The following is a 22,814-nucleotide window of genomic DNA, read 5'->3' as shown; positions in this document are numbered from 1 at the left end:
AAGGGGGGGAGTTGTGCTGCCGGGTTGGGGCTCTGGGGGCTGGAAGAGGGTGGTTTGCTCCGGGAGGGTGGGTGGGGAGGGAAAGGGGGTTTTCTAGGGTGATTTCGTGCATTGGGGGGGTGGAGGGGGTGAGGGAAGGTTTGGGGAGGGGGAGGCTCTGGTGGGAGCTTCTTGGGTGTCTGGCACTTTGCTTCCTTCCCGGGAAAGTCACAGCCTTGGTGCTTCTCTTCGCTGTCTCCTCGGTTCATAGAGTCATTAAGGTTGGAAAAGACCTCCAAGATCATCTGGTCCAACCATCCCCCTACCACCAATGTCAGCCACTAACCCACATCCCTAAGCACCACGTCCAACCTTTCCTTGAACACCCCCAGGGACAGTTACTCTACCACCTCCCCGGGCAAACCAGTGCCTGACTACTCTTTCTGTCTCCTAATTTCCAACCTGAACCTCCCCTGGTGCAACTTGAGGCCATTCCCTCTAGTCCTATCACTGGTTACCTGTGAGAAGAGGCCGATCCCCAGCTGCCCACACCTTCCTTTCAGGTAGTTGTAGAGAGCAATAAGGTCTCCCCTGAGCCTCCTCTTCTCCAGACTAAAAGCAGGGGTGGCCAAATGCGAGACCTGGCCCCTGACACTGTCCAGGCTGCAACCAGCAGCCACCAGGTTCCCTGTTTTGCTGCAGGTGAGCCATGAAGGAGGATGCAGGAATAGCTGGGAGCTGGTCAGCTACATTAAAGCTACGCACCATTGTGCTACCACAGGGACACCTCTTTGGGAATAAAAATGGCCCCAAGCATACGAAGATACAAGCCTGATGCAAAAGTGCCAACCTTTCAGTCCTCACAAAACCGTTCAGGACCCCACAGCCCCTAACACAAGGAAAACATCGTCTCATTTGATGAGTCGGCCCATCAGAAAACAACACTAATTTCATTACACCATACTGGGTGCAGCAAGCTGAGGACGAGGAGGAACTAATGGTGACCCTTTCAGGTGTTTTTATCTCCTGAAGTCCTGCTCACAACCCCTCTGAATGCCATTGATGAAACAACACATTCCTTAAACTCGCCCCAAACAGACAAACAACACACAGCGCCGGGCACATGGGAAACATTCGTGTGACCCCCATCTCCTCCAGGTTGCACCAAACACCCATGGGGGTTCCCAGGACCTGGGTGTTCGGGCCCACGTCTGTCCCAGCAAAGACTTTGCTTCCTAACTGCGGGCTGGTGTCCGCGGGCGCCAGGTTTGGGGATGTGCTGAGTTCAGAGGAAGGCATTATTGCTAACAGGAAAAAGGGATTTTTTTTGTTTAACCTTGAACAACTGAGGAAGAGTGGGTTATTATTTGATACCTAACGGTAGCTTGCATCTGTTGAGAACAATGGGCTGGCACAGGGGGAAAAAATGGACATTTTTCTGTTTGTAAAATAATACACAATGTTACCTTTGCTTCAGGCCTCTCTGGGGCTTTTATTCGTTTGTTACAGCTCAGATGTCACTGCTGTGTTTAGGAGGGTCAGCCACAGACCGTACATGTCACACTAACACAAATCTCCTGGAAAATAAGCAAGGGCATTTCAAATGACATCTTGATGGGGGTTTTCAAAGTTGCTGTGGGCACATGAAACTGATGGTGCTGCCCAGGGAGATACCCAGGTAGCTGCAGGAATCCTCTCTCTTATGAGTTTCTGCAGAACTCAGAGAACGGTCTTTCAAAACAAAGATTTTTGAGCTGTAACTTTAGATGTCTAAGATTCACTTTTTGCAAAGCAGCATCTGATGTGTTTTGTGGTTTAATACAGACCGCTTCCAGGGCGAGAGACGGCTTGGTTGCAGGGCTGCGAGTCCCCAGCCACGCAATACACAGCAAAGACTGCCCCTGGTGTTTCTGAGAAGGAAATACCCTAAACCCATCCTTCAGCTTTACAACTTTTGTCCAGGAGACGCTGCCGAATGCTACCAGCTCCTGGAAACAGGTATCTTTTTGGGATCGGCTACTTGTCAGTTTTCTTAAAAGCAGACGGTTCTGAACATCATCCTAACGTCACTTGCGATCTTGTCATATGCGTCCTCATAAAACCACACGTGATGAAACATTAACATAATGGGTCCTGAATAATTCATTACTTTTATCCCCTACGCCAACATCTGTGACCTCTTGAGATGATACTGTAGTCTCATGTGAGCTGTCATCCTTGAGTATTTTTCCGTGTGAATTTGCTCCTGCTGCTGCAGCTCTGAGTTTCCCAAGCCAGCAGCCCCTACCGGGTGAGCAAAGCCTTTCCTGGTGCTGGCTTCTCAGCCAGGAATTCTCACCGTGGAAGTCCCATTGTGCTGATAACTTTCCAAAAATTGAACAAAATGACTATGCTGAACCTCACCTAAAAACGTGAGTCCATGCCTAAATCTAGGCACATACCTCGTTCATCTCTGTTTAGAAATCATGTATCAAAATCCTTCAAAGTTGTATTAACTCCACCAAAATGGCACGTGCTTAATAACAGTCCCGTGGAAGACTAACTAGGGCTATAAATTTTCAGCCATTCCCATTATTTGCTTTTCAGAGGGTTCTTAGACATTCTGAATGACTACTGTTATAAATAATGTGATAAATGTACCTCCAGCTAGGCATGCTGTTAGGATGCACCGTGCAGCTCGCCTGCTCAATTGCTAAACTTTGGAGCAGAATCTGATTGCACCTGGGTCACTTTTCTTGTCCTTAAAGTTTGGGCACAGGCTCATGCAGTACTGCTCTGTGTAAACTGTAAGGTAAGTCATCTTGAACACACACACCTTTTTGAATTAAGAATACAATTTCCAGAAAAATCTAAAGAAACTGTCTACGTGTTATTTAACAAATAAGAGGGAAAACAAACAAACAAAATAAAAACAACCCATACCATCCCTTATTACCTAGAAAAATACCCAAATTCACATAAACTATTCAGGGAAGTGTAGCCCACGAAGGGGGCATTATCATCAGGTTCTTTCAATACCACTTCACATATTTCTCACATTATTCCTTGGCTGGTCAATCATATTTTCTGACGTTCTTTTGTCTCACCTCTAAATTCAAATTAGAACTTGATATTTACTATTTCTCAAAGCAGAATCAGCAAGTCGACTTAATAAAGTGTATTTCATGTGTGCTGGGTATTTCTCTTGGAGTGGTACTGTATGTACATGTGTTTATCTAACACACCCACTCTGTTTATCCAGGAAGACTTAAAGAAGGATAAAACTACAAGCCTTTATTTATCCAAATGAAAGTAAACTAGAGGAGTTAAGCATGGGAATTGCCTGTAATTGCCTGCCGAACTACTAGAAATAGCTGCTTTTGGAAAACAGAAGCTTTCACTGTCTAAAAAGAAAAAAAAAAAGAAGAAAGAAAAAGGCAGTATCAGCTATCTACTATTAGCAAAGTTTGCCATCCTACTTGATCCACAAATGATTCTCTTTCTGAAAACTGAGGGACAAAGGGAGGAAAACCACTTCTTTTCAAACTTCCCTGCAAGAACTGGACACAGAGTATAGACCATAAAGGGCCTAATCTCCCAAAAGTACACCACATTTGTACGGCCGATCCTACGCATAAGCATCGCGTGTGAATTTTATCATTATCATAGTTCCGGGCTACAGAACTTCAACTAGATCAGATTATTCAAACACTACAGGAGCTCAAGTAATTTCCAAGTATGATCATTAATCACCTGCTCCAAGTCTAATCACATACTGATCTTTCTTCATTGTTCCATTAAGACAGGTACTTTATCTTAATTAGAGCTACTACTTCAAAAACTCACACTGAAGACAATTAAAAATGCCCTCTCAGTACAAGCATTATATCCTCTCACCCTCTAAATCCACTCAAAATCTCTGGAGTAGAACAGAAACTATGAAAGACTGGCTGGATTTCTGACTTCCCCCATCAGCTGACGTTTGCATTTCTCTATTACAAATATTCTTGCTGCAATTGGACCCGAAAACGTCCGGGGGGAGAGCCCTCTTAGCACAACATGCTGTACAAGTGCTAGCATTTACATACAGCCTGTCCTGGATAATTTGACCTGAATTTTCACATAAATGTCTCTTCTAAACAATTTTTTCATTTCCTGTGGTGAAGATGAATGTAAACACGATGTCATGATACTTCACGTTCTCTGCCTTATAGAAACTCTTCAGGTAAAACAACAGCCACAAAAATATTATCACTTCCTCTAATCTCAGTGAGAGGAATAGTGAAGTCTGGTTATACACACACAAACATTTTGTCAGCCCCCTGCCAAGCCAGCTCAAGTTATCAGTTTCCTGCTGAAATAGAAATCAGTGATGTCAATTCAAGGCATTTTCTTAGTCTAACTAGCATTTTCTTAGTCCAACTAGTGATGTCACAGGCAAAATCGGTGAGCCTGCAGAGGCACTTTCTTCCAAGAACTTTTGCGTGACTGGAAAAAAACAACTGCCTGCTGGATAAAGAAAGAAGTAAGTCGCTCAGAGACTTTTTATGCAAATGAAGAGGAGGTGAGAAACATGATCTGGGACCGCAGAATGGTTGAGCCTGTTTCTAGCAGGGGAGCGCAGCTACTCTGTACCCCTGACTGATGAACTGTAGGGTCTCTATCGGGGAAGGTTGGGAGGGAAGCACATGGAGCAGTGAGGGAGGAAGGGGACACCCCCCTAGCCTGCCACATCAGCTGAATCAGCCCTGATGATCAGCGAGGTGACAGATGGCACAGCCAGATCGCCCTCGCATCCAATAATATTCCACCCCCCTGTTTGTGTGCTGGGGAGGAAAACAAGGGCTCGTCCGGGATTTGAACCCGGGACCTCTCGCACCCTAAGCGAGAATCATACCCCTAGACCAACGAGCCAATGATGCAGAAATCTCAGAATGAGTGAAATTCATCACTGGAATACGTTGACAATTTTCAATCTAAATCTAGGTGTTATTGAAATATTATAATTACTCAAAAAGCCAAAATTTCCCAAACTTATTTTTTTATTTATTTTGGTAGCATTCAGTTTAAACGTGGCAAAATGAGAAACTGACCACTAATTCTAACAGCATTTTTTTTTTTTTTTACATAAAAATCATTTTCTAGAGCTTTCAGAAAATTCAGAAGGCAGCAGAATTTAAGACTATTCTGAAAGGGCTGCGAAAGCGCACACCATTAAGTGGTACAAACCCCATTAATTTCAAAACATTCATGAAAAAACGTTACACCAAACAAATTTCATTATTTTAGAGATACCGACAAAAGTGTACAGAGATTTCGTTACCAGAAAGAAGTCAGGTTTTCAACTGGCATTGATCTTCCTAAAAGGGATATGCTTGAGATTGATTCCTCAGTAATTTTAAGTTGATGGGTGTGTTCCCACCAACAGTCCCAGAATAACAAGGATGGACAAGGAAAGAGAATAGAAAGCACAAGTTTCTTCAGCTCTGGTAACCAGGGAGATAAATATGATACATAAAATCTCAGAATATTTACATATTTAACTGGCAGTTAAGGTATGAAAATAATGTCTTCAAGTATAAGTTTACTTTAGGGTAAGTCTCATCCTCTTTACTGGGATTTTTCATCACGGTTTCTAAATCTTGTTACTTACATGGTATGATAGAGAACTGACAATATCGGCTCATTCTACCACCACATTAACCCATTGCTGAATTTCAACACCTGAAGATATGAAAGTACTTCATTACTTACAATTAATGCTGGAAAAAAGCTACTAAAGGGCAAATTTAAGTTACAGTTTCTACAGAAAAAAAGCCAACAGATTCTGACCATGACATGGTACACGTGGCAGTGGTTGCCTACCCAATCAGCATGTTACCAGTAAAGTGGCATATTGAACACGAGGAGTTCTGATGGGCAAATACCTGAAAGATTAGGTTCCATTAGTTTTACTTCTGAGAAAGCAACCTGTTAAAAAATCTGGAGAGTTAACAATGTCATCCATTTTACCAAGCTGCTCAGCCACAACAGACTAATAAGAGTATGTGCATACAGAAGGATGTATGAACAGTCCCTATCGGGATTCAAAACTCTGTGCCCTGCACCTTCTCTTAGGCTACGTCTAATTAATTTTATATGCAGCACAAAGTAAAGGGACAGAAGGGACAATACAGTACTTAACCCTTCCCAGCTCTTCAAAAATCTACTCCCCGTGCTGCATGGTAAGCCATGCATCATGACTCTGAGTAACTCCTACTTTCTGTTGTCGGATTATGCTGGAAGAATTCTTGCTTAGCTTGCATGGCCACACTAATCCATTCTCTTAATTGTTTAGTTACTGCAAGTTGTTGCCATTACGTTTGTACAACATAATTTGACATTTTAAATCTCAGTAAGTTGTCTCAGTTGTGTATCAGAGACAGCATTGTGGGCCCAAGCGTTCAGTTAGATGGCTAAGCCAGACTCGGTCGGTATGACGCCTATAAAGTGACTCATCACCTAGTCTCTAAAGAGAGGAATGACTATTGTGCTGCAAATGTAGTCAGAACTGCAGAATAGTTCCTCTGTTGCCTTGCAACAGTCTATAGTGATACCTCAGAGGGGAAATAAATCTTTGCATTTGGGTCCTTTTCATCATAACTATCATTCTAAACGATTGGACTTGCTTGCAAATTTATAAGGAAAGTACGATGCAAGTCATATGTTCTTGTGTAACATAGCCTCATCTTTCCAAATATCCCTACTTCCAAAGGTCTCAGCATCTCCCACCTTCCCCACGATGCAGCTCGGCATAGGTAGGCAGAAGTTTTATTTCACAAAAGTAACATCTCAGTATCTGTTTACTTAAGAATAAGAGGAAACTTAGAGTGACCTGTGCAGTAAGACTGGAAAGACCCATTTGGTAAAACTTCGGGTTATTATTTAAACAGATGAAAAGAAGATACAGCATATTCTTACACCGTGGTTTACAGACACATGGATTTAAGCATAATACAGCCTAAAAGGAATACTGAAGACCAGGCAGAGATAAAGTGCACGCAGATAAACAGGTCATTCAGCTCTTTACAGGACGTCTTTCAAAGAGCTATATGACCACTTAATCCATTTTTTCGTCTTGGAAATTGTCTGCATCATTCATGTAGTTTTCAAGATCATTGTATTTCTGCAAATCAAACAGAACTTGTATTATTTGATCAAGATTTAATAACTGAATTACACAAAGAATGCTTTTTGTGTTTTTCTTCAATACATTAACAAGCATGCCAATAACAATTCAGAAGCGAAGATATCTGAAAGCTTGTTAAATGCAACAGTACTCCAAGTTGTGTTAAAATAGTTCATAAAGTGTTTCTGAAAAAGTCAAAGTACTCAACGTAAAGCGAAAAGTATTCTTGCCGTGCCTCATGTACGTGTTTCCAGTCTTCATGAGTTACATACAGCTTGAGTTTGTTGTGTTGCTGCTTTCAAATGAAACAGGAGCCTGCCCAGCACAGCCCAGAGATCATGCAGCTGCCAAAAAGCTTAATGTCAGAAGCTGATACAAACCGTACGTGAAAGCAGCGGGCATACCGTTTGAGAGACTCGATCAGCAAAAGCAGACGAATGGTTAAGCTAAATTCTTATTATCAAAGACCAGTAATTCAGAACTTAACAGTTAAATGAAACATTTTATCTCAGCTTTATTTTGTCTCCTTGAAAAAGGATACATCATCTAACTCAGTCATACCTTCTGAATCCACCCAGTGTCTTCCAGGTGACTGAAAAGCCGTTCAACTGTGTCTTTAACTGATTCATCCTCAACACCATCCAACTTGGTAATGGAGCTGCAATCCACATACAACTTGTATTTGAAGTGCTTCAAATTATGGTAAACTCTTGTACGATCTGCACACACTACACCAACCTTCAAAACCTAGACCAAAGTAAACAAATTATTTTCTCAGGGAGAACAGTCATCATCTCGACAATATAACGAATGGCCAACTCAGCCTACCTAATACAATTTTATCAGTCAATCTGGAAACATTTTTTTAATAATGAAATAAATTAAATGACACTACATGCATAAAATCAGAGTAAAACCACGTAGTTTTCACTACGACGGCAGAACAACTTTGGAGCAAGCAGGCAGTCAGCAAGCCTAAGCAATGGCAGCTTATCAGCACTGTTTTCTTGCAAAAGCTGTACACAGCCATGTTTATAACTACTGTCATCTTTGTTGTCTCCTGGGGGAGCTTTGTTACAAAATCACTAGCATTTTAGACACCCGTCATACTGTGAAAGCAGAGGAAGAGGAATTATTTGATGACTTTTGCTTAAAATGTAGTATGTTTCTAGGGACAGGAATCACCAGTTCTAGCATTTTGTAGACTGAATAATATTCAGTATTTCTTTAGTATATACATATTAATACAAATAGGTATGTGCACTGACATATATACTTAATAAATGCATACAGACTTCAAAAAAGTAATATCTGAAACCCCAGGTTTTATACAATGCACATAGATTGCTTATACGAATCTTCAGAAATCCCAAACTTTGACTAAGAGTATGTGAAATCGGGGTGTACACAGGGAGATGGAGTCAAAGTTCACCTACATTTCAGGACATCCCACAATAGTAATTGGTGCACCAATTACTATTTCAACCCATGAAGACAAAGACTATCAAATAAGAAATCTACATCTGGCTGGGTTTTGGAGTCAGGTTTTCTACCCTCCAAAGCAGGAAAATAAATACAAGCATGAAGAAATTCGGCTCTTGATGCACACAGGAGAAACCGATTGAGCATTACTACAAAAATCCCACAAACATCCTTCAAGGGCAGCATTGTTTTGGATTGATGTTTTGTCACATCTCTGAGAGTAACAAGCAGATAAATGGCTAAAGGCCAAAATTCTTTGCGCCAATAATAAAAGCTGTGATTGTATTGCTATTTCAGATTACACGCACACATTTCAACAGACCGCACTATTTACTGCAAAATGATCTCTTCTGAGCCACAACAGTGATGCTCTTCATTGCTGCCATTGGTAATAATGTGACTACTCTTTTAAAGTATTAGAAGGTTAAGTTTTAATCAATGCTTACATCCTGCATTTTCAGCAAACTTTCCTAAATGCATGACCAAATGTTTGCATCTGTGAGCAGTCTCCCAAAACATCTGGCTTACTTGTACAACCTAGCTCTAGCAACGTCTACTGACAATGAGAGTGATAGAAAAGCATATTTAGTTCATGTTTATAAATATAAATGCAAATTTAAATTTATTAAATACATAAACACACTTCATTTCTTAAATATATTAACCAACAGCTCAGGTGATATAAACTGGTCACGGAAGTCAACGGAGGCACACTCACTTGAAAGGACTTTTGATTTGACCTAGGTAGATGTCTATGAACTGAAAATGTAACCAGCTTGAGACAAAAAAATGCTATTACTATAGTGCAATTGTCTATTGATCATGTATGTTCATGTACCTATATGCAGCTCCACTTCCTACTCACACCCCAAACTGAAAATGTAAGGCTTATGTTGGGTGCTATAGGTGCTTCTAAAGTGCAAGACCTACCAATCAAGGCAAAGCCTTGACTGACTCAAACTTCCAGAAGTACCATTTCAAACACTGAGACAATCAAGAATGCAATGTGGTGTTTCACTGAGTGTTTCATAGCTTTTTAAGCATTCCAAGCAATGAGGTGCGGTCCAAGCAATGAAGTGTGGTATCTGGAACACTGTTTGATCCGATACCATTCTGCTTCAGATCGAAACTCTGCCTGGCCCAGTTCTTCCCGTTACAGCAGCTACCAGGAAATGTTTAGGAAGTTAGTATAATATACGGGACTTACACCATAATGTTTATGGTATTATCATACAACTTGTAATAGTCAACAGTTAAGACATTCTGCATCATCTCAGCTATCACATTCCATAGCGTGGAAGGAGCTTCCCCAAGAACCTGTCTAATCCCTTTTGGGACCCAATTACAGCTTTTGCCTCCAAAGTGCTTTGTGGCAAAGAGCTTCATAGTTTATTTATGTGTGTGGTGTAAAGAATTCCCAGACTGGAGAGGTGCCAGAGGAAAATAGTTAAATATCATATAATGTCATTACGCATTGTGTTTTTAAAGCAAGGAAGATCGTCTAAAAATACAGTGTTATTTCAGAATGCAGCTTTGGAAAGAATCTCAGCACTGTACACATTCTAATTTTTTCCCCTCACAGTTCTCAGTGACTCTATCCTAATGCTTAACTTATCTGCTCAAGCTGGCCATATCAGCCAAAGTGGTGTTAAATCACTTTGTATGGAATGCAGGAGCACAGCCTGACAACAGCCTAACACGTAGTGACTGAATTCATGTCCTCTAAGCACAGATATAAATGGAAATACATTGCCAAGACTGAGAGCAGAAAACAGTTCATAACGCAGGTGACGCAGGAGCAGAGAAGTGTAGGGGACACCTACAACTCCAAACTGTTCGATTCTCCCTGACCATGGAGGGATGGGAATTGGCAGCTACTCACAACAATCACTGCAAGCCTAAGCAAAACTGGAACAGCTGTTTCTCTTCAGGCCTATTGGCAAAGCAGAATACTTCGGAGATGAGAGAAAAGGAAAGTTTTATGCAGAAGAGGAGGGTTGGAGGTCTGTTTTTGTTCTCTACACATCCACTTTTCTTGGGTATTTTCAAATAAAACTTTAGAAATAGTCCAAATATGTATTTCCAGTCAATTTGATCTGCCAGTACTGATCTGCCTCCTTTCAGTCAATTATTTTTCTTGCAGTGCCAGTTTTATGTTGCTCTGTGTGCCCTTTTTGTTTTTTCTTTTCCCTCAATTGGCAGGACAAGTTGATCAATGCACTGCCAGAACTTCAAAGACAACTTGAGAACAGTACCTTTAACAGTCTCAATTAAAGGTCACCATAGGAATAGGAATGTTGCATTAGCAAGCCATTAGTAAAAATTACTGGAAAGCGCTCAATCACTCACTCTCCTGCGTCTGTTCTGCAGCCCCTGAGCTCCACTGAGCATGCACGTAGCAACCATCTCACCAGATGCTGGGCTACGCAGGGTAAAGAAAACCCTCGTCTTCTATTGTTAAGCTGAAGAGGATAAAAATGAACCAGCAAGTTAGTTTAATATTCAGTAGGATATTTCAAGTGTTTTCCAAAGTGAAAAACAGCCAATGTGGGACATTTGGCCAGCAGTGAGGGGGTTGCTACTGTTATTTCCACAGTTAAACTGGAAGTTGAGTAAAGATTAAATTCTTGTGCAGTTCACTTATTTCTGTGTAGGTAAGGCACATGTTTCCCATGCAAAACTGATTTGTTAGTGATCTTCCTGACATATGGGTCTCTAAACGTAGAATAATGACTGTACTATGGTCTGCAGTAGCAGTGCTAGTAAGATTGCTTCCCCACATCCTAAGTACTTAGTATTTTCTTTCAACAAATCAGGCGAAAAGCCAAGCTCTCTTAATTATCATACACACACGTACTTATCAAAACAGTATTAGCGGCTACTGTTCAGCAGGTTCTGTAACCTGTTCAACCAAAAAAAAACCACACACCTGTCAGTTACCTATATTTACCTAGATTCTGCATCACATTATTATGACGGCATAATGATAATCACACTGATGTCCCTCACATGTCTAAATTAGAATATTTACAGAGGTGCAAACTATCTAGGCTTGAGCTTCAGTAAGGTAAGCTTCCAGTTTGTTGAGGGCTTCACTTTATTTTTTGGTAAGAAATCCTATTATATCCTTTTTCAAAACATGTTGTAAATACATCTTGTGCTGACACTTCTTTCAGCAAGCGCTGTGAAGAACTTCATCTGTATTCAGAAACTCTTTTACATGCACAAAGAAAAGGAATATAGCTTCTCCTGAAATACATCTCCTGAAAGAAAGAGATGTAAGAAGAAAGGCAGAAGTTGGATAACAGCTTGGTACGCAAATGCAACAACATTTTATCCTTGACAAATCACACTTTGAGTTCATAAGAGGTCATCAATTACATGACTTAGGAAGGCCACATACATACATAATCATAACAATTACTGTTAGCTGTAAATTTTATGTGAAGGTGCCTAAATACTGGGAACACCCAGGTTTTTAAGATTCAAGCTTCTCCAAAGTCTCAGCTGTGAAATACAACAAAGTTGACTGCTCAAGTCATCTAGAATGGCTGCCTAGTGCAACAGTGTGTAACAACATGAAAGACATGTTTCATTCAAAAAATACAATTTCATCCAAAATGCCCTAGTAAAGGCAGCTGGGTGAGAAAAAGACACAAGATTACCTAAGTGGAAATGTTTTCTAGTTTGGACAAATTGTTCTGATAATGGAAGAAAGAAAAAAAAAAAAAAAAAGGTTCTACTAGAATGTACCAAAGTAGTTGGGAACAAGTCTTCCCAAAAGGAGATAAACAATTTCAAGTGTCATTTCAACTGAGATCTCGAGATACTTTGTCCTGGGTGAATAGCTACATGGGAAACAGCAGATGTGAAAACATCTGAAGAATGAAGCAGTAAATCTTGACTAGGCTGCACTTGGACTGTTCGAATGACAGTGGCACTATTTCACTCGGTGTTCTGACCTACAGCAAACAAGAGCATTAAGAATGCACATGGACGCTCCTAATGCTGAAGCAGTAGGCACAGAATAAGCAAACCTAGAGACCCAAGGCAGAACAAACCTTACTGGCAACAAAGTAGAAAGCAGTCATTCCAGGGAGATGATTGTCCATTACACATACAGTTACTTTTATAAAGTTTCTGAAAGCTAATCAATGCACGACTCCTGCTGGGAAGGTCTTAAGGGCATTACAGGCACACAAAAAGGTAAAGGGCTTTCAAGTGATCTAATTTCAGTGAAAAGGCATTCTGATATTTAGAACAGATGTAACTCTGAGGCAAATGTCACTCCTGATTTAAAGCCTCAGACTCCTGGCACAAGGAGATAAGATCTATTCAAGATTAAAAAAAAGTCACAGTATTTCTTATGTACTTGGTAAAAACCAGGAATGCCAGACATGTTCAGAGCAACACTCAACTGTATAGTTTCTTTACCACTAGAGCTGTTTCTCCCTTCTTTATAATATGCTTAGGATTTTCAATCTTCTATTGAACATCCTCTGCCAAAAACAAAAAAACCTATTTTAGAAGTAATTGCTAAGTGCTTGTATTAGTACCTCAGTTAGTACGTGAATCTTCGTGTGTGCTCTCAGCCTGGTTGACACACAGTTTCAAACAGCCTCCACATGCACCACAAAAGACAAGCATGCAGAGGACACCATGTACCTAGAGCATTTCCTTCCTGCTCTGGATATGACTCAGACTGCAGAGATTTGAAACAGAAGTAAAATTGAAGCAAATCTTAATTTTGGGTTGAAGGCAATAGCTTTCAATGAAATCTGTCACATGTCCTGGAACACTTTATCTTTTTTATCATGATGTTCAGCTCACAATTGGATATACTTAGTAGTACTTCATGCAGTGCAAGTGCATGTGCTGTAACAGGTACTAATACTAAGTAGTAAAGGTGGGGAGGAAACAGCACACCAATGACTGAGATGCAGGCAAAAACAAAGGTCATAGAAAAACTTCTGATTTATTTTCTTGATAAAAGTTGTGTTTGTTTGTTTTTTTTTTTTTTTTTTTTGAAGATACTTTTCAAGACCTCTTTCCCAAGATGTTAGAAAGGGCCAGGGGTATGGAGGGAAGCATCTATTTCTCCTCATTTTCATAGGAACTTCCTTCATAACTCCTAGCTAGATCCAAGTCAATACTCCTCAAAACTGCAAAATGGTCCTCACATTTTAAAAATGAACAGGAGTTCAGATGCAAAGTACAGCAACTTGACTCTTGCCTCTGGTATTATAGACGTTACAGGTGCTGACAGGATTTCTATTTGTTGTATGAGTTTCTGTAACACTAGACAAAGCTTAAAAATAATTATATAAGGTGCTTGTTTGAAGTTACCTGTTTGTCATCCGACATGAAGTCATCTGCTTCCAAGGTTCTGCTATTATAAAGCTTTCCAGATAGTAGCACATTAAACTTACAATACCGATTCAATCCACAGGCCTGACAAAACTTATTTGTTGGATTTTTCAAGATGATGCGAACATTTGGGTAACAATCAACACGCTCCTGAAAAACATTTTTCTGTTAGCATTAAAGAATCTCCATAAACTTGAACAGACTGCTGAGTACCTTCTATTAGCACAAAGTTAGCAGTAGAGAAACCAAAGAGATTCAAACGTGAAGTTTTTTAGCATTCAGTTGCAAACGTATACCTTCTCAATCATTTTGTAACACTTTACCCGGTTTTCTTTCATTTAGCTTCAGGTCTAAAGAATGACTCCAGCATCCAGGCAGTTATTTTTGTTTCATCTCTCCCTCCGTTTTTATTTTTTCTGGGGTGGTGGTAAGGGCAACTGCATCAGTGCTTCTACCTCAAATAAATACAATGTATCTCACCACTGCTCATACTCAATTATTGCAGTGATTACTAGGTCACCACAGCTATAACTCTAATAGTATTCCAGTACTTCACACACAATGATTTTGACTAGGCTACTGTATCTTGGCTTCATATTGTTGAAGTAGCAGAAGATTCATGATGAACATACTGGTTTCTCTTTTTGTGGTAGGGGGATAAATTTTTGTTATAACGTTGAACAAGTGACAGAAAATACTCTAAATAGCATCTGCTAAAGTTAGCTGGAGAAGCATTCAGGTCACAGGAAACAAAATCTGAACGTTTATCTGAATGTTTGTTGTGTGTTTATAAACACACAAATATTTCTGATATTTGCAAGTATCAAAACAAGTTACAGATGGTAAAGAGCAATGAGTCTCTTAAAATATATATATACATATAAATATATAGCGAGTATTTGTACCTTTATAGAAAATTATACTACTGAAAAAATCTGTCAGTAACTATAGAATTTAGAGACAACCATTTAAAGTAGAAGCTACATACCTTGTACCGATCTTTCCAGCGACTTCTGGAGATTAAGTTGTCAAGACGAGGCTGAATGAAACGGTCATCCAAATAATGAAGGGAGAGCAACATATCTTGTGCATACTTCTTTTGCCTTGTTCCATCTGTTCAGCAAGAGTCATTACTGATTTGCTGACCATCATATGTTGTACAAGTTTCCTCAAATAAAATTTTCAAGGACATTATGCTTCTGCATACTAAGACCCATGAATAATTGTAATAAATTACTACTGAGTACATTTGCTACTGTTATCCAGATAAGTAATACATGCATTTTTGATGAACTAATACATTTAATTATTTTACAGGTATTTATCACAAGAGGTACACAAATAAACTCTACAAGCCAGGTTAAAGCGGAAAGCTGTCAACCCAGAGGTAGAACTATTCACTCAGTGCCATTTAAAAGAATGAAAAAAAAAAAAAAAGTCTTGCTTTTTGCCCAGCTTATGTGAGGAGTTCATAATGTACAAGAGAAGGTTGTAATCCACGAAAACAAACTGCCGAGTAGCTTCCCAGCAGAAATTTTGACAGCTCTCTTCTCTTTCACCACTTCTAAGCAACACATAGAAACTGACCTTTAGCCTTCAGCAGCCCAGTCACATGCCTTGAGTTAAGCAGCATAAATATTTCCAAATATTTACTCAAGCAAAAGAAATAAACCAGTAAGATGAGTAAAATATGAGTATTCCATGATTATCTCCCAGATATGTGCTAGATTCCAGGAATTAACCAGGAGTTTCACTGGTGCAGGCCAATTCTTACTGTCTCAGGCTTCAGCACGTACAGAAAAACACTAATTTGTGCAGTTACCTTTCCTAATCTTTTAGCGATGCTGTTATCAAAGGACGACTGGCTATCTAGCCTTTTCTATAAAAACAGTTAATTGTCATTATCATTATAGCTGTCATAATTACTATCTATAGTTCTTCCACATATGCTTTACATGTTTTCAATAAATCAGTTACGCTGAAAGCTTTAAAGAGGTCGTCCTAGGCTTTTAAATTTTTTTCACAATAAAAAGCAAGTCTACCACTAAACTAGCAGCTCTTAGTTCAAACTAGTTAATTTGTGTTAACTTCCATGAACTGAGAAAAACCCATTCTGTGTTCTGAAAATGTATTGTAATGCTAGGTAATGTTGTAACGCTCACAGTATATAATATTCTACAGAATACGTCCTTTAACCTACCTTCATAGCTGATATACTACTAGCACCTTGGCAAGGAGTTAATAGTTTTCTACAGCAGATACAATATGAAACAGAAGGAATGTCACATAGCATAAAGCTGGCAAGATTTACTTGTTACTCTTCATAAGCTTGTTGCACTTGGTAAAACAGAACAATGCCTGAAAGAACCAGCAGTGGTAGCTGAAAGACATTTTTAGTTGCAAGAATACACAACCTTTACTCTAAAGCCTGCGGTGTATTTCAGTTTCTCCATTCACCCTGATCTCCTGGTGACACTAGAAGCTGCCATTAAAGTTCACCAGGCCAAATCCCAAAAGCCACTTCCTCAGTAAAAACAAGCCAAGAAGTCCTGACTGCAGTTGAAATTTGTTTTATCTCAAAGATCAAATGTTAAAGATTCAGACACAGAATAATCGCCATAACTAAAATTATCATCTGTCAAATTTCCCAGAAAAAGCTATGAAACACGACATTTTGAAAAATCACCTGACCTTGAGATCTTTCTGTTGAGATGCTTATTTTGAAATTAATTTTACTTTCATGCTGGAACTATTACTACTGATCAGCAACACAGAAACGCTTCCTTACACCTCAGAACACCTTATGGGCTTAAAAGAATGAAGCCCACACACTCTTCCAAGATTACTCTACTCATTTCAGATAGATTAACTTCCTAAAGTTATAAAGCAGAAAAACTACAAACAGATCTCGGGGATTTCAACTCACAAACTTATACTCTAATCGGGAGACCATCTTTTCCAAGAATAAATGCTTTTGTTTGTCTTTGCATGCACTATTAAATTTTAAATGCAATTTACTTACCATACAATGACTTCAGGAAAGTGTCATCAATTGCATTTATGAGAAAAGCCTTTACTATTCTTTGGAAGTGTACATAAGGACTACAGCGAGATACTGGAAAGAAATAAGCAGAAAAATAAGCAGAATTTAAAAAAAAAAAGAAAGTAAAAAAGAAAGTGTAAGCAAATGTGACTGTCATATAAGATTTTTTTTCCATTATTGTAAATTTAGAATTTTAAAGTCATTTAAATATGAATTTAAAAATAATGTTAAATGTCCCACATCAAAACCCCTTATTTAAGATCTTGCATTTAAATAGTGCTTCTCATCCCAATAATCTTAATGAATTTTAGCGTGTCCTAAAGTCACGCATGTCCTTTCATCAGGAGCCCAATATAGGAGCTATAAACACAAACTAAAGAAAATACATTGTTCTATGAATAGCAGGAAGTAATGCAAACAACAGAAGGTCAGGCTTATGATTTTTATTTTCCTAACTTTCTTTCAAATAAACATAATTCTGCTCATGTCTTTACTGGGGAACAAATACCACAAACGCGTGTAACCATCTACACTAACACTGACTATCCTGTCAGTACACACCTCCTTCTAACAACAAAGTATGCAAGAAGAAAACCAGCATAAACTTCTGGTTCAAGTTTCTCCTCCATCCAGATACCAGTTTTCATAAAAGGAACCTGATCAACACGACAAGCATTCTGATTCTGTGCAGCTTGTCTAAAACTGATGTATGAATTCTGAAACCCCTAATGATCAGTGCTTCCAAGTCTCACTGCCATAAATAAAAATACATTAAAAACAAAACAAACAAAAAACAACCCACAATATAAAAGCCTAACTCACAGCAAGACTCTTACGTCATTCTCCAAAACAGAATTGATCCAGAATTAATGTATTTGTTCTTGGGGTATATTGCAAGATGGAGGATGACAGCTGTCTCAAAAGGAATGATTCCATCATAGGTGGCCTCATTCTAAAGCAGACTGACAAAAAAAATAAATCTGGGCAATGGAGCTCCTTGTCCTTCTCTCCAAATTATACCCTCCCTTTAATAAGATACAGAAGGACTGTAAAAGTTTACTGTGGAAACCACGAGCACTTTCACAAATGAAAGCCATTCAGGAATTTCTGCTTTTAAACTATCATATCCCGTTACACAGTCTTATTTTGTAATTAGGGCCCATAAATATTTATTGCAGCACTAAAAACAAGTTAAAAATATAGAATTGTAACTAATTTTGATCTTACAATGTGGGATGTAGTATGCCAGCAATTCGCTATTTGATGTATTTAGTTCTTTTTGTTGCTTTTTTTCACTCTTTACTTGCTCTGTGTCGTCATCACCACCTTCTTCTTCCTCATCATTAACTATAAAGTCTTTCATGCTATCACTGTCAGTTTCACTTTCTTCTGTTGGTGTGAGGTAACAGAATGGTTCCTCTTCTATTTCTGTTTCACTATTGGTATCCTAATTAAATTAAAAAATATATTTCAAAAGCAAATCAAGAATTTTCAGTATCTGCACTAACAAAATACTACATCGACTGGACCTTCTAATGACCACAATTGTTAACAAGAAATAATATATTTCAAAAAATCCATCATTCTGTACTACATGACGATTACTTTCTGCTTTAAATCAGCAATCTCCATGTACCTCTCTTCAGTCAAACAGACTGAATAGGAATTAAGGTTACATGAGATTTCTAAGGTGCTTCAACAGGTACTTTGTTTCTTGATACGAGTAATCTGATAGCCTAAGGAAAAAGGAATATTACAGATATTTTTTCCCTTTCTGACAACATAGAGAACATAGATACGTGCATTCTAAGCTGCTTAGTCATCAGAAAGCCTGAAAGAGCAAATGAAGGGAAATTCTTAAATCCTCAGTGATGAAAATTAAATTAGAACTAAAGGTCTTCAGCAGTCAATATTGTTATTTAGTTCACATGTGACAACTGTTGAAATGCGATAGGATTACTGATTTGTCATCAATAAAAACCAAAACAAAATTAAAAAAATCCTACTGATTAATATCTATTAATTGCCATCTTCCCCTACATTTAGTGGTGGAACCGAAGCTCAAAGATAAAATTCAGACCTCACAATTTTCACTCCTACAGGATGTCCGAGATGCTCTTTGTCTTGCAAGACCTTTCAATTTTGCCAATACTTTCTGTTTCCTATTAGTAGAAACATTTTCTGTAGGGCAGGTTTTATCAGGCTGCTGTTCTTGGGAACTCTCATCTTCATTAATTATACAATGGCGTTTGGCAAAAACTTTCCTAACAAGGATATCACTGTCCTCGCTTTCATCACTGTCGTGCAGTACCGAGCTGTTCAACCTCTTACGCTTCCCAGGCACAACGCATTCATCATCTGTTATTTCCCCACTGTGGATTTTCTCTTCCTGATCCGCAAAGCCATTCTTCAGAACAGTTTCATCTTTTTCACCCAGTCCGTCTTCTGACACGGTGGATTCAGTGGACTCTTCCTCCTCTGAGGCAAACGAGGATTCGTCATCGCTGTCAAACAGTATGAGCTCCCTTTTAGTGCGTCTCCAGTCCACGCGGGATTTGGCTGACAGTTCCGTTCCTGCCGTCTTATTTCTGGTTTCGTACCTTCTGACACCTGCTCCTACCTCCATTGGGAAGCTGCGACAACACACCACAACACGCACCGGTAAGACAACGCACCTAATACGTTATCCCAAAGAAGAAGGGAGAGCTGGCATATTTTACCACGTAAAACTCCGATATTTAACGAGCCCTTCAGTGAGACACGCAGTAAACACCACCACGCCAAACTCAGGACTTCTGAGGAGGGCACGCCTTCCTCAAAACACGCTTAGGAGCAGAAATACCCCCACCCAGCCTGAATAAACGGGAAAAACCTTTAAGTCCATCACCCCCTCCCACACCGACCGCCCACTGCCGAGGCGGAGAGCTCGGGCCCGGCCACCTCAGGCCTGTCGCGGTGTCCCCCCGGGCCCTGTGCTCCCCCGGTGGGGCTGGGGCGCCCCGACAGGAGCCGGGCCGGGCCCAACGGGGCTCATCCCTCTCCCCCCGCCGCCACGGCACAGGCCGATGCTCCCTGTCGCGCTCTGTCGCGCCATATCGCAACCTATCGCGGCGTGTCGCGCCCTGTCGCCGCCCGGCCCCGCCGTTAGTTACCGGGAGCGGTTCCCGCGCCCCAGCGCGCGCGCGAGCGGCCGAGGGCAGGTTGCCGCCCCACCCAGCGCTCCGCGCGCCGCGATTGGCCGCCGCGGCCTGTCACTCAGCCCCCGGGCTGTTTACGGAAGTGCTGACAGGTCATTTGGGAGGCGGGGGTATCACGTGGTTTGTACGGGGTTCGCAGGTTGGCGCGCGGTGCTGGAGATCGGGAGGTCGCCGGTTCGAGTCCTGCTGCCCCCGCCGCAGGGCACGGCTCCGCCGTCCTCCCGGTCCTCAGGTCACCGCCTGGCAGGCGGGGGTAGCGCTGGGCTGCGATGGCTTGGTTGTGATCGCCTTTCAGCCTGATCCAGTTGTGTTCCTGAGGCTCTGTGGGCTTGTGAGGCGTGGGATAAGGGGGATTCTGGTGGCCACTGGAGGCTGCAGGTCGTAGAATGATTCATATAGGATCACAGCATGGCTTGGGTTTGAAGGGACCTTAAAGATCATTTAATTCCACCCCCCTGCCCTACCCACCTCCCACCAGACCAGGTTGCCCAAAGCCCCATCCAGCCTGGCCTTGAGCACCTCCAGGGATGGGGCATCCACAGCTTCTCTGGGCAGCCTGGGCCAGGGCCCCACCACCCTCTGAGGGAAGAATTTCCTCCTTATATCTAATCTAAATCTCCCCTCTTTTAGTTTAAAGCCATTCCCCCTTGTCCTATCACCGTACCCCCTGACAAAGAGTCCCTCCCCAGCTTTCCTGTAGCCCCCTTTAGGTACTGGCAGGCCGCTGTAAGGTCTCCCCGGAGCCTTCTCTTCTCCAGGCTGAACAACCCCAACTCCCTCAGCCTGTCTTCACAGGAGAGGTGCTCCAGCCCCTTGGTCATCCTCATGGCCGTCCTCAGGACTTGTTCTAATACTTCCATGTCCTTCTTGTGCTGGGGCCCCAGAGCTGAACTCAGAGCTCCAGGTGGAGTCTCACAAGAGCCCTTCTCAGAGGGGGTCAATCCCCTCCCTCACCCTGCTGGCTGCCCTGCTCTTGGTGCAGCGCAGGATACACTTGGCTTTCTGGGCTGCAAGCACACATTGCTGGCTCATGTCGAGCTTCTCATACACCAGCACTCCCAGGTCCTTCTCCTCAGGGCCGCTCTCCCTCCATTCTCCGCCCAGCCTGTATTTGTGCTTGGGATTGCCCCAGCCCAGTTGCAGGACCTTGCACTTGGCCTTTTTCAACGTCATGAGGTTTGCACAGGCCCACCTCTCAGGCCTGTCCAGGTTCCTCTGGATGGCATCCCTTCCCTGCAGTCTGTCAACTGCACCACACAGCTTGGTGTTATTGGCAGGTCACCAACACCTGGCCTGAGGCTTCCCTGTGAAAGCAGCTTCTTCACAGCTGTGCACTACTGTCTGCTGTCTTGTGAGCAAACCTGGTAATTTTCACATTGTCAACCCCCAAATGTTGGGGGACATGAAAACAGAGGTTGTTGCAGCTGTAATTATGGGGAGGTTTGGGGTCACCAAACCGGGGCCCATCCGCAGCTGAAATCCCAAGGGTGCCTGTGCTTTGGAAACCCTCTGCCAGCCCGCTGTCCTCTGTGGGCTGCCCTGGAAGAAAACAACACTTTGACAACCGTAAATCATATTTTGGGTGTGATGCCAGCTGCTCTGTAGTTCACTTCAGTTCCTGCCATGTCCAGGTGAAAAATGAGCAGCTAGGTGACATAAAGATGTCCTCCTAGAGCTGGCACTCGAGGAGAGAGCTGCCAGCTCAGTGCAGAGCTCTTTTTTATTCATAATAACAACTTAGCAGCACACACCCAACTGCTCAGCAAGGGCACTGCTGTCAGCTGGGGCTGGCCCTGTGCTGCAGGGAACCCCCAAAATGGAGGGTAGGAAATAGGGAGGTGGCCCGAATGCTGTCTTGGTCAGGGGGGAACGCAGGAGTATTGCAGCATGGCAGTCTGGGGGATGGAGAGAAGAAAAAATTCATAAGGAACCAAGTTGCATTAGTTTTACTGCTCAAAGAACAAGACATTTTCTGGATCAGTATACACAAAAAAAGAAACTATTAAAATCTACAGTAATGATCTTCTGTTGTTTGTCTGCTTAAAATGTCTACTCAATGTAATGCTGGATTCTGTTCAATGCTAATACTTTTACAGATGAATTTTACTAACAAGATTTGTATCTTAAATTTGCTTTTTCATTGCCTTGGTCTGCAGTAGCAAACTACTGCTGTCTTGGAACTCACTATGATGACATTATTTGTACTGCTTTGTCTTAACAAGACCTTGTAAATGCCTCCATGTATGTCTTTAAAAATAAGTGGTAATGAAAACACAAAGAGAGGAAATACCTGGAAATGAAAGACAATTCTTTCTCATCTTATTTACATAGCACTGCTATGGATTTCATATGGCTTTCACGTACACAAAGAGGTTCGGACAGGTGTTTATGTAGATGGTGGGTTGATTTCCCACTGAAATGTTTATATTGCAAGGATTAAAATGGTTATAATTCAAGGATTATATTGCATTAAGGGACCTATAGTACCGGCCTGGCATTTATTTTAATTGCTTGAAAGTCAGTAAGTGGGTTTTCAAATAAATAAACGGAGCAGAGTTTGCACAGGGTTTAATGCTCCCTCCAAGCTGCGAAGCTGGCA

General features: G+C 41.2%; 1 protein-coding gene and 1 non-coding gene across 3 annotated transcripts; both read right to left on the bottom strand.

Annotated features, from left to right (window-relative positions):
• Positions 1-4,800: 4,800 nt before the first annotated feature.
• On the bottom strand, positions 4,801-4,872 carry TRNAP-AGG (transfer RNA proline (anticodon AGG)). The gene has a single exon. It is a non-coding gene; the product is annotated as a tRNA-Pro (tRNA).
• Positions 4,873-4,985: 113 nt separating this feature from the next.
• CCDC82 (coiled-coil domain containing 82) lies at positions 4,986-20,264 on the bottom strand. 2 transcript variants are annotated; one of them, XM_035542614.2, is made up of 8 exons: positions 20,171-20,264; positions 19,099-19,651; positions 18,246-18,465; positions 16,998-17,090; positions 14,964-15,088; positions 13,955-14,125; positions 7,688-7,873; positions 4,986-7,123 (listed from the first exon to the last, which is right to left on the bottom strand). In XM_035542614.2, the coding sequence occupies exons 2-8, from the start codon at positions 19,642-19,644 to the stop codon at positions 7,058-7,060; spliced, it is 1,407 nt and encodes a 468-aa protein (XP_035398507.1). In that variant the 5' UTR covers positions 19,645-19,651; positions 20,171-20,264; the 3' UTR covers positions 4,986-7,057. The 2 variants fall into 2 exon arrangements, with proteins under 2 accessions (XP_035398507.1, XP_050565926.1); XM_050709969.1 differs by having other exon boundaries at positions 4,992-7,541; positions 7,668-7,873; positions 20,171-20,242.
• Between the last annotated feature and the right edge of the window lie 2,550 nt (positions 20,265-22,814).

This window comes from Cygnus atratus, chromosome 1 (assembly GCF_013377495.2).
Source record: "Cygnus atratus isolate AKBS03 ecotype Queensland, Australia chromosome 1, CAtr_DNAZoo_HiC_assembly, whole genome shotgun sequence".
In the NCBI taxonomy this organism is placed as follows: Eukaryota; Metazoa; Chordata; class Aves; order Anseriformes; family Anatidae; genus Cygnus; species Cygnus atratus.
Note: the sequence above shows the minus strand (reverse complement) of the source record. Positions and strands in the feature narration are given on the sequence as shown.